Consider the following 11,937-nt stretch of genomic DNA (forward strand, 5'->3'; position numbering starts at 1 on the left):
GCCTTCCCTGACGTGCCGTGCCCTGAGCCTGCCTGGCCCCACAGACCCACTGCAGCAGCAGAGCCTGCAGGCAGAGCCAGTGGGACACCCCTGGTGCCCATCACCCTGGCACATGGCCTGCCCATCACCTCCCAGGAGGATGGCCTGGGTTCAGTCCTGTGCTGGGAGCAGAGCTGGATCCTGGGGGATTCAACCAGAGCACAAATCAGGCCAATGGCTTTTTTTAATTCTCAGTGAGGCTCAGCCTGTACAGGGCAGGGATGGAGAAGTGCTCCCCGCATTCCCCAGGAATGCAGGGGGCCACGGCGGACTGAAGAAGAGGAGAGTGGCATCTGCCACATACACGTTGGAGAGGGGAGAGTGAGGTGCATTTGTGGGGCACAGGGAAGCCGCAGAACTGTGCCTCGGCGCTGCAGGCAGCCTGGGGCTCCCGTTGTCCTGTATTTCCCCCTGCAGACTCTGGCTCTAGAGGGAGCGGCTGTGCTCCTTCCCTTGCCCTCGGGGGGCCTGGGGCAGGAGGAAGGTTGGGAGCAAAGAGCCATACGGCACCTTGCAGCCAGACGCTGGCTGGCACCACCGAAGGGATGTGCAAGAAAATCAGGGGCATGTCGGTGCCAAAGGGCCCTGGGGAGGTCTTCAGGGCCCTGGCACCCACAGACCTTTTTTTAGCCCACTTCATCCCGTGCAAACCTCTCCTGCCCCCATAGGTGTCAGCCCAGGTGTGAGCACCTCTCAGGGCACCCATCCAGCACAGCGTCCCGAAACAGCCCAGTGTGCCTGACACCCCTGACACCTGCCCCTGTGGGCTCACCCCGCTGGGCTGGGAGGGATGGGATGTTTTGGGGGATTGCTGGCATATCCCTGACATAGAAGCCAGCCATCTCCACACCACGAGGGATGCCCTGGCCTTGGTCAGCCCCAGTGCTGAGCACAGCAGGTGCAATGCATCCAGGGCACAGCATGGCCTCTGCCACCGTGTCCCCGGAGCAGCGCTGCCAAGAAAACCAGCCTTCACATCCCAGCGGGTTGATACAGAGAGGCTGGGACCCCTCCATTGCTCCTGCCCTGCTCCCCACCATGGGATGGGTGCCACGGTCAGATGGATGTTGATGGTGGGGAAAGCTGGTCCCAGTCCCCCTCCGTCCTCTCACTCTTCAGCACAGGGACGTTGTGTGGGTGGTGGCCTGGCCACCCTCCACCTCCTCCAGCTCGTACTCGTCGGCATTGGAGAGGGGCAGCCCGTTGGCACTGGGTATGGGCTCGCACTCGGTGCTGCGGGTGGTGGCGCGGGTGACGCTGGGTGAGTATTTCCGTGACCACGGCAGGCGGCGGCTGTGGTGGCACATCACCTCCTTGAACATCTCCCGGAAGCGGGTGGACATCAGGTTGTAGAGGATGGGGTTGGCTGCCGAGCTTAGGTAGAAGAAGACGCCTGAGATGATGTGGACGTACTGGAACATGTGGAGCATGTGGCTGGTCCAGGTGGACACGAAGCTCCAGACAAGGCGGTCGGTGTGGAAGGGGGCCCAGCAGATCCCAAACACGACCACCAGCACAACTGTGGGGAGCCGAGGAGCCGGTGTTACCGGGAGGATGGGGCTCACCCTCCCGGAGACCTCCAGTCCCTGGCCAAGCACTACCCCGTTTTGGCTTTGGCCATAGCAAAGAACACCCAAAAAAGCACAGGAGAGAGGAAGGGGGAGAGGAGAAGGGCCCCCCAGTGCCTTTTTGACTTGCCGGAGAGGGGCTGGAGGTCTGGACAGATCTCCCTCCCTCCATCTCCTGCCAGGGCTGCTCCAGGCGCTGCTGCGCCACGTGTCTCTGCTCCCCATCGGCGGGTGGCTGGCCCTGCCACAGCACTGGGGCCATGCAGCACGGCTGGGGGACGCCCCTGTGGGCATCCAGCCTCCGGGAACCCTGCCACCTTCTCCAGCAAACTCCAAGGAGCAAGAGCTATTTGCACCCTTTCCTTGTGCTCTGTTTTTGAGGGTTTTTTTATAACCCAGCTCTGCTGATGGAAAGGAAAGGGGGTGATGTATAGGTTGTCCTTGGGTCCCCTGCCCTGCCATACCCATGCCACACTGCATTTCCGTGGCACACAGGGACAGGTCCCCCTTTGTCCCCCTCCCAGCCCTGGTGGCAGGGGAAGCAGAGTTACCACTTGTCTGGGATGCAGCGGAGAAGTGGCCCTGGCCATGCTGATGGACTGGGCTGGGCAACCCGCCATCACTGTGCCGTCACGGGGCTGGGAGCACGCGGAGGTCAGCGTGCCGGGGAGAGACGGCTACCCAAGGGCAGCCAGCTCCTGCTGCTGGGAAGGGGGCCAGAGGCTGCAGGGATGGGGCTTGGAAGGGGAGCAAGGGCGCAGAGCAGTGGGACGGAGGGATGCTCCAGTCCAGCCTTGGGTCAGTGCATCATTGCCCCAGGTCGGTTGCAGAGGCTGTGGGGCTGGGTAGGAAGCGGTCCCTCTCTGGGAATCCCACCACCACCACAGCATGCGAGGTCTGGGCTGGGGGACAGGGGGTAGGCTCCCCATCCCATCCCAGGAGGGAGCTGCCACGAGCAATTCCCACCATGACCAGAGCCACCAGATCTGCCTTTGCCCCGACACCCCACAAGCCAGCCCCGCAGCCTTCCTCTGGGATGACCTAGCAGCCCTGGACTGGCTGTGCCTCAGTTTCCACCCAGCAGCCTCCCAACACAGCCTTGGGAGATACTCCCTGGCTCTGCCCATCCCCAGCATCGGACTCCCCAGCATTGGACTCACACAGCATCTTTGTGACCTGTCTCCTCTTGACTTTCTTCTGCCCCCGGGTGTTGTGGCAGTTGTGGCCGCCACCGGACTTGGCTCCCAAGGCCTCCAGCATCTTTTCTTTTTTGAGCTGCAAGCCAATGAGCAGGTAGAGGATGCTTATGGTCCCCATGGGCAAGAAGAAGAAGACGATGGTGGTGATCTGGATGATGAGGTTGTAGGTCAAGCGTGGCTTCACCAGGGTGCAGATCTCCGAATCGGGCACCCGCCCTCGGCCGGGCACGTAGAGAGGCTGCAGCCCATGGAGACTGGTGTTGGGGATGGAGCAGATGACCGACAAGACCCAGATGGTGACGATGACCCTCTTGGCGTGATTCCTGGTCACCACATACTTGGCCTTGAGTGGGTGCACCACAGCGATGTAGCGCTCCACGCTCAGGGCTGTGACGTTGAGGATGGAGGCGAAGCAGACAGCCTCAAAGAGCAACGTCTTGAAATAGCAGCCACTGGCGCCCAGCAGGAAGGGGTAGTTGCTCCACATGTCGTACAGCTCCAGCGGCATCCCCAGCAGCAGCACCAGCAGGTCAGACACAGCCAGGCTGAACAGGTAGTAGTTGGTGGGCGTCCTCATGAAGCGGTGCCGGAGGATGACAATGCAGGTGAGCGTGTTGCCCACAGCCCCCACCACAAAGATCAGCAGGTAGATGACACAGACAGGGACAAAGAAGCTGGACCGTCGAGGTCCCAGGTACTTATACCGCAGCTGCTGCTCCGTCAGGTTGGCATCCTTGGGGTCAAACAAGGTCTCTGGGTGAGTCCTGTTGCAGAGATCAGGGCTGATGGGCTCCACAGGGAAGTCTTGCTGGGGCAGGGGGAACTCGGGGCCAGAGCAGCTGATGTAGGGATTCATTGCTGCAGAGAGACGGGGAGGTTTTCAGGATAGTTTCCCAACCCCTCTGCTGCTCCCGCTCCCTCTGCCCTTCTTCCCATTGGTGTCAGGGTGCCAGGATGCTCCTGATCACCACGGCTCTGCACCCTCACAGCCACAGCCTTTCCTTTGGGAAACCACCCAAAATCTCCCACCAACCTCTCTCCAGCGTTCCCAAGTGCTCCTTGCCCCATTTCCTATCCACAAACAACTCTGGCAGCTCCCCAGCCCACCTTGGCCCCTTTGCCCCATCGTCAGGGGCATGTCAGCAGGACTGTCCCCTCTCCCTGCTCCCAAAGCAGAGCAGGATACAGCCCCAAAGCCGACCCCAAAAATTTGATCCCAGCTCCAACTCTACCGGCCATGCAGAGGGGCTGATGGGGTGACCCTAAAACAGCCAAAAGGAAAATTGATTTTCCAGACCAAGAAGGACTTACGTCTTGTTGGGAAGCTCCAGATGAAGGCTGAGGTCCCACCACCCCTGCACCAGACGGGGTCAGGCTGGGAAGGGAGCGTGGGAGGGGATGGAGACTTCACTGCCTTAAGAGGCAGGCTAATGAAATCCTGCCGCTGCTCTCCCCTCGGAGCTCAGCTTGGAGAAGCTGCCTGCCCTTATCCACCTTCTCCCTCTTGTCCTCCGTCAGCAGAGAGGCTGTCGGGCGAGCCGGAGGGGGTACCGGGGGCTTCTTCTCCCACCGCTGGGAAGCAAAGCCTGGTGCTGAGACCCTACCTACCCCTGCCGTGGGCTGGCTCCTCGTTTGCCAAGCAGCACTGCCGAAAAGATGCTCTTCAGAGAGAGGAAATAACGTTGAAGTAGTAAACTCCACTGACTCTAAGACAGTCCCAGGGGAGGGCGGCGCGGCCGTCTGCGGCCCCACCAGCAGCCTTCGCAACACAGGGATTTGCCATTTGTGTGGCCTCCGTGGTGAGTAAAGCATCGATCAGCCCCGCTGCCGTCCTGACGCTGCCAGGCGCGGGGGCCCACACACCGCCCAGCTGTCCGGCCTCATCTGGGGGAGATGCAGACGGACCCAGTGGCTTCCTGGGGTCTCCCCACTTCCAGATGTGCAACCCCTGGGTCACCCGAATCACTCCGCCGTGGAGCAGGTGGCTCCAGCTGGCTCCCGTCACACTTAGCTGCGAGGAAGCTGCTGGGCTTGCAGCGTCACCCCTCGCTCCGCACCGGGGTCTGCTCCCTCCCTGCGCCCAGTGTCTGTCTGTCTGTCTGTGCTCCTGCCTGTCCTCTACGCTGGCACCCCGTCCTGCTGATAACCCCCGGTCGCAGGGCAACGCTCCTGCTCTGTATCCGCGCGCAGACCCATGCACACACGCGTACGCGCAGGGACGCACACAAACATGCACACGGACATGCACACACATGCATACACACACGCACGCATGCACGCACACATATACATGCACACACATGCATGTACACACAGACGCGCGCACGCACACACACACGCGCGCGCGTTTCTGCGCCCCACGTACGCGTGGCACGGCTGCGTGTCCCCGTTCCACCCGCGGCTCCTCTCTCCTCCAACACGTGCTTTACCGGTCCGAGCCCAACCGGGAGCCAGCGCAGCCCACGGGCGCCCGCTCCCGCCCCCGAGCCCGCATCCCGCGGCCGGCCCCTCCTCACCGCCCCGGCCCGCCCCGGTGCCCGCCCGGCCCCGCGCTGCGCTCTGCCACCGGCGGCATCGCTCCGGGCTCCGCCGCTGCCGCCCGCTCCTGCCTGCGGAGAAGGGCTGGAGGCTGCGGAGCGGGGCGGGGGCTCCCCGGCTCCGCCACGACCGAGGTCTCCAGCCCGCCCCGGCCCCCGGAGGTGGGGAGGAGGCGGCGGGGGGGGACGTGTCGGGGTAAGGGGGTGACACCGGGAGGGCTGTTCCTGGCGGGGAGGGGGTCGGAGTAAGGGGGGAGGCGGCTGCGCATCGCCTCGCCGCTCCGTGCGACGGCGGAGAGCTCTGCCGCCCCAGGGGAGGGGCAGGCACCCGTGGGCACAGGTACACGCATCGGTCCCCTCATCCCCTCCGAGGGTGGCAGGGCCCAGGGGGACCCGGTCCCCCCCCGGGGATGACACCTTGAATGGCTCTGGCATCCCGGGGACCCTCCTCGACTTAGCCTGTCCCAGCACCACCCTCACTGTGCGCAGAGGTGTTTGGCTGAGCCGGGTGGGATGGAGCTGGAACAGCCTCCGGCGGGGCTGGATTCAAGCAGGTGGGACAGGGATCTTGGAGAAAGAGCCTGGAGAGACCTGCCTCTAGCCCTGTGCCCCCACTCCCCCCCAGGCTGAGCCCCAGCACAGCTCACTGTGCCGCTGAGACCAGCACCTGCGGCCAGGCCGTGAGAAGCTGCCTGGATCCGGTGGCCACAAGCACCAGGACACAACCCCTGGGGTCCTGCACTCCCAAATCCCTCTGCTGATGCCAGAGCACACAGCAGATGGGAGCAGCATCTCTCACCCCTCTTCACTCCTGCAGCGCAAGGGGGAAACTGAGGCACCAAGTTCCCACTGGTGCCCTCCTTCCCAGGAGGCTCGGTGCCTGCGGGAATGCTCTGCCTCACTGCTGTTGTGGAGCGAAGCAAATAGAGCCTGCTTGAAACCAGAGATGGTTGGCAGCACGCGGGTGGACACAAATGTCCCCAAGGCCACCGGGCACAGCCTGGCACTGAGGCAGAGCACCCAGCACAGCCCCTGCTCGGGAGCCACCCATGTGGACCACACGCCCTGGCACACTGCTCCGAGCACCCTTGGGCTGCGGGGTGCCGGTTGCATTCTGGGGGGGATGCAGCACCCCATTTTCCCACTGGCTGGTGAAATAAAGCCAAAGGAGAGCAGCAGGGGACAGCACCCGGGGGGAAAGGGAGTGGGAGGTGGGGACAGTGTGCTCGCACCAGCCCAAGGGGGTGATGCACACAGTGGGGACTGATCCTCCAAAGCCCTGGAAACGTTTTTCCTCCCCATTTTAATAAGACACAAAGATCCTGAAAGCCTTGAGAGTGCCTGGCCTGGCCTCTGCATGCCCTGCCCCTCCGCATGGGCTGGCAGCAAAGGCAAAATCAGCCCATGGCCTCCCTGGCCTGCAGCCTGCTGTGCTGGAGCGATGGATCTGTGCCAGGCTCTGTCCCTGCTGGGTGACAATGACAGGGGGGAGGATGGCCACGGGGACACCAACTGAGCCATCACTGTGGCACTACATGCTGGTGCCAGCCCCGAAGGGCTCCGTGTCCAGGTCTGTAGCAGAGCTCAATGCTTAAAGAAGTTTCAGAGCAGGTGAGGGGTGACAGGAAAAGACTAGCAAAGCTCTGGGCTGGCTTGGTGGCCCTAAGCTGGCCCTGCCTCTGCTCCCGGCAGCAAACAGGCTGCAAACAGAAGGGAGCTGGCAGAGCAAACACACAGAGGGCAGGAAGGGTGCAGGGCTGCCCTGAGACATGACTTTCCTCGGGACATCATCTCTCACAGCAAAGGAGAGGAGGCCAGAGGGTAAATGGGTGTAAACAAAACATTACGCAAGGGAAAAGAACAACAAGCTGTAAATAGTGTCTGAAACTGGGAGGGAGAAGAGGTGTTGCCCGGTCCTATGGGAGTGATGAAGGCAGAGAAACCCCATCCCCTCTAGGGTTGGAGACATGCCAAAACCCAGGGGTTTATGTCACAGGGCTGGTGATGGCAGGGACAGGACACAGGGAGAGCAACCGGGCGATGCTGGCAGGGGCTCAGTGGGGCTGGCTTGGCAGATGCTGAGGTAGGTGACAGTGCCTGGGAGCTGGTACATTGCAGGCTGCAGCTCCTGGGTGGCAGATCCAGAAGCGGTAGCTGATGGGCACAGGTTTCTGTCCCTGCCTCCGGATGGAGCGCAGGCTGCTTTTTCCCCAGGGGATGCCCAAGGCAGGGGATGGATCCGTGCTGGTGCAGAGGCAGGTAGTGCTGTACCACTGAGGCGCCAGGAGTCTGAGCAAAAGCCCACTTGAGAGATTGCATCAGGGGATGAAACATTCCTGGAAATCTCTTTCTCTCATTCTCCGTTCTTTCTCTCTCCCTTCCATCCCTCATCTGCCTCCCCCTGTTTTCTGGCCACCCTGCTGAGCACGCACACACGCAGCTGGCTCCCAGCACAGTCCCAGCTGCTCCCTGGGCTCCGTGAACCGTGGCACAGCCATCTCCCCCATCTGTGGGGCAGAGGCTGTTCCCTGCCTGCAGCCGCAATGCCTCCCACCCCTCTCCCCTTCCTCGCCCCTGCCTGGGCTTTGCTGCAGGGCAGCCCCTGGGGAGCACCCTGAGCTCTGCACCTGTGTTCTTGTCCTTGCAGGGACCCCCAAGGCTCATTTGTCCTGCACCCCCATGGAGATGAGGTCATGTCTGCTGGGACTGGGGTGTTTGGAGGTTGCTTGGGTTGGAGCAAAGCAATGGAGATGCTGCTGAGCTCTTACCAAACATGAAGTCTCCTTTCCTAGCTGAAGACAACAAGCACATGGCAAGGAGCAAGGACCAGACACAGCTTGGTTCACTTAGAGCTGAACCATGGGTCCATCCTTCCCCCCCAAGTTGCCAGACCCTGGCTTCCAGGTAGCAACAGACCTCTCTGTCCTGCTCACCCATAGCCCAGCTCTCCCAGCCCTGGTTTTGCTGGGACACCAGAACCACTGGACCAGGGGCCCTTCTTCCTTTGCCTCCCCTTTTCCTCTACCATTCACATCAGCCTGCTGGAACATCCCCCGTAACCGGGGGCCTCAACAGCTGCTCCCACCCTACCTGCTGTCATATCTCTTTGGGAAGAGTTGGTAGCTCTCAGGGACTGCACATCACTTCTTTCCCTCAGTATCTCTGTTTCTTGCTACTCCCCCCAAGTCCCCGCAGGTCTGACAGTGCTTCAGAGTAATCCACTCTGGTTTTCAATTTTCTGGTAAACCAAATAATCAGGAGGTGGCAACCCCTCTTCCACTACCGCTCCCCCACTGCTTAAAGAGGGTGAACTGCACATGGGAGCATGACCCTTCAGCCTATTCCCCTTATCAGGTACTTTATTATATTAACCCTGCCCAGGGAGGCAGTAGGGGATGGCCAGCAGCACACCAAAACCCAGTCCTCACCACGACCTGTCAGCCAGAGCCCGGCTGTCTCCATGGCCAGAGCATCTCTGGCCTGGGCTGGAAATTTCAGAAGCAACTAGGCAAGCCACGGGCACCCATAAGGCTCCCTACATAAACCCAGCCTGAGGGATCTCTCCAATCTTCCTCCCCCTGGTCTTCCTCCGGCTCCCTGCCATGCACCCATCTCTCCCAGCAAGCCGGCCAGTGCAGAGGTTGTCCCTGCCGATAGCTGGGTCCCTCCACGTGCAGGTTAAGGCTGGCACACAGAGGTTGAGCGAGGCTGGCTCTGCAGCATTGCCAGGAGAATTAAGAGGCTGAAAGAGAAGACAAACAGTGGCTTTGAAGCTTGAGAGCTGCAGCCCTAATAACCAACTGCATGCACTCCTGGCTCTTTTCAAGGGCACATCACTCCCAGTAATTGCAGGGCAGACCAGCACAACCTTTTACAGAGCTGTCTGTGCTCTGTTGCCTTGTTTCTTCCCCTGCTTTGCAGTTTTAACTAACACCCTCTGGTCCTAAGCACAAAAAGCCACCAAGCCACAGAGTGACACTGCATCTGAGAGGGAAACTGAGGTACAGACAGTTGCTTGTCCCCTCTGTGCCATCCTGCAGCAGGCAAGAGCCCCCAGGGTGCATACCTCACTGCCACTGAAGCAAGCGGATGAGCAGCCCCTTTGCAGGGTATTGCTGCAGCAAATCTTCCTGGGCAGGGATAGCCAGCACGTATAGAATGGGGTTATGAAGCCTTGGGACAAGAATGAACCCTATCCCCTTGGAGAACAAGCAAATCTCTTGGCCATGGGGATGTAAAAGGGGCTTCTCTCCCTGCTGGGAGCTGCCTGCTCAAAAGTGCCCCTCTTCAGTCACCTGGAGGTGATGTGTCCAGAGGATGAATCTCACAGAGCAGGAGGATGTTCGTTTCAGTCCACAAGGCCGGGAAGGGCCACTCAGACCTGCAGGGCACCAAACAGACCTGGGTCTGCATAATTTTGCAGTAACATAGCTGGGGGTGAATGCAGGTCAGTGGGGTGGCCTTTCCAAAGCAGCGCTGCTGTCATTTACCCAGCAGAACCCACCCACACATACTTGTCCGGTGTGGGACATCCTCCTCCAGCAATTTTTTGGCCATCATCACCCTGTGCATTTCCAGACACTAACTCTCCAGAGGCCTTTTTCCACCGTGTAAAAGCTGTACCCACTCCCCAAATCTTATCTCAGCATTGTTACCTCCTCATCCCCTCTCACACAGCCCAAGCAGGTGACATCTTAACCTCTCCCAGTAGTGTCAGCTCTTTCTAGATCTCCAAATCCCTGTTTCTGAGTTGCTCATAACTTGCCAGCACCCTTTCCAGGGTGCAGGCACCCAGCAAAGGAGCCAGCAATGAGCCCTTGCTCCCCTGGGACAGCTAACCGCATCCCTGTGGGATGCAGAGCTAGCACCCTGCTCACAGCCTGGAGTTTCTCCCTGCAGCAGCTGCTGCACCTAAAGCCTCACAGCTCATCTGAGAACTTGCTGGGAAGGGGAGTTTCTCCTCCACCCCAAACTGGACTGAAAGGAGAAAGAAGGGAAAAAAAAAAAAGGACCATTTCAATGTTCACTGGGATAAAAGCAATCAGCTTTTTAAGGAACAGCAAAATTGGCCTCTACTCCACGGCATGTGTTCCCCAGGTCTGCTGGGGGGACAGGGAAGGCAGGTATTTGGGCTCCATGGCAACCATAATTTTGCTAATCAGAGCTGGCACAGACTTGAAATGCTTTTTCACCTGGCAGGAACACTGGGCTTTTGCAGGTCTCCATCAGGCCGAGTTGCCCAGGGGTGCTGCCTTGGCCATGCCCCCCATGCAGTGATGGAGCAGGATGAGGGCTGGCTGCAGCCAGGGCATCCCAACGAGAAGCCACACAGCTGCAACACTGCGTCCCCCATCCAGCACAAGGCTGGAGACCATGTTTTTCTACCAAGGCCAGGATGAATCACCCAAGATCAAAGAAGCATCAGGTTATTTCTCCCTGAGCTGCAGATGTGTCTGTCAGCCAGGGCTTTGCTAATAACATGCCGTTTTCCTGCCTCCCCCTTGCCACCTCCTTCAGCTCCTGTCTGACACTGTCCCGTGGCTCTGTGCGGGGTCGGCAGAGGTGGTGGAGCAGATGCTGGCACCAGAAACAGCAATAGAGATGGCATCTCATACCCCTTTCCAGCGTCCCTGGGGAGGAGAGGTGCAGCTGCAAGCAGAGGGAGGTCTCGCATCCCCCAGCCCCATGCTCAGGGCATGGCTACTGCACATTTTCCTTAACCTGGAAAATCCCAGCTTGGAGAAGATGAGAGGCAGCCCGCAGCAGGTCCCAGGGCTGTGGCAAAGTGCTCTGTGGGCCCAAGGAGCAGCAAACAAGCCATGATGGAAATCCCTTGTTCTGACTGAAAGCTGCTCCATGGCAAAGGCTGTGACATGCTCGGTGGGCAGAAGGGGCTTGGTGCCTGGCCAAACCATCCCTGCCTTCACCCAGCAGTGCAGCCAAGCCAGGGGACACCCAAAGGAGCATTTCACGAGCTGAAAATATCCCAGCCAACCCATATTGAGCTTGGGATCACCTCAGCTACAGCAAAGCCTTCTCTGGAGCATGGTTAAATGGAGCACGGATCCAGGGCATCTTCCCAAGCATCAAGGAGTCACTTTATGGGCTCTATTTATTCCGTTCCAAACTTCCTCCTTTGTAAGTTATCAAAAATACATAGCACAGCGCAGGGACGGCCTCTCTCTCCTACCCTTGCTTCAGAGCCACTTTGCATTCACAGGTTGATTTAAGGTTCCCCCCAGGTCTCCCAGGGTTGATTGCCAGGACTTTTATTAGCTCTCCCACCTGGCCCATGGTAGATATTCATTCCCTCCCTATGCATGTCTCTCAGCACCTGATTCATAAGCCTTTAAATGGGACTGGGCAGAGGCTTTCAGCTGGAAGGAAAAACAGCCACTCAAGTTCTGCAAAACCTTGTTTGCAAAGAACACCGGGTAAGGAAATAATGTCTGTGATGGGATCCCATTTGCCACATAATGACTCACCCTCCAAGTCAAGATCAAACCCTCCAGCCATAAAAAAAAACCCCAACCAGCTACAACAACATCCCAACGAAACACAAACATGGCAGCGAATAGAGATGTAGGCTAGAGA

General features: G+C 59.6%; 1 protein-coding gene across 1 annotated transcript; it reads right to left on the reverse strand.

The window, feature by feature from the left end:
• Positions 1-1,154: 1,154 nt before the first annotated feature.
• On the reverse strand, positions 1,155-3,662 carry NMUR1 (neuromedin U receptor 1). Its single transcript, XM_009810493.2, has 2 exons — positions 2,768-3,662; positions 1,155-1,558 (listed from the first exon to the last, which is right to left on the reverse strand). Exons 1-2 carry the CDS (start codon positions 3,660-3,662, stop codon positions 1,155-1,157), a joined length of 1,299 nt encoding a protein of 432 aa, XP_009808795.2.
• Positions 3,663-11,937: the final 8,275 nt, after the last annotated feature.

This window comes from Gavia stellata, chromosome 11, assembly GCF_030936135.1.
Source record: "Gavia stellata isolate bGavSte3 chromosome 11, bGavSte3.hap2, whole genome shotgun sequence".
NCBI lineage: Eukaryota > Metazoa > Chordata > Aves > Gaviiformes > Gaviidae > Gavia > Gavia stellata.

What these genes read in the sequence shown, in the direction of transcription:
- NMUR1 (XM_009810493.2), bottom strand. Translation starts at nt 3,662, where the DNA reads ATGAATCCCTACATCAGCTGCTCTGGCCCCGAGTTCCCCCTGCCCCAG. An exon ending in ACAGGTCACAAAGATGCTGT is followed by an intron (nt 1,559 to 2,767) that starts GTGAGTCCAATG and finishes GGCTCCCCACAG; the next exon opens with TTGTGCTGGTGGTCGTGTTT.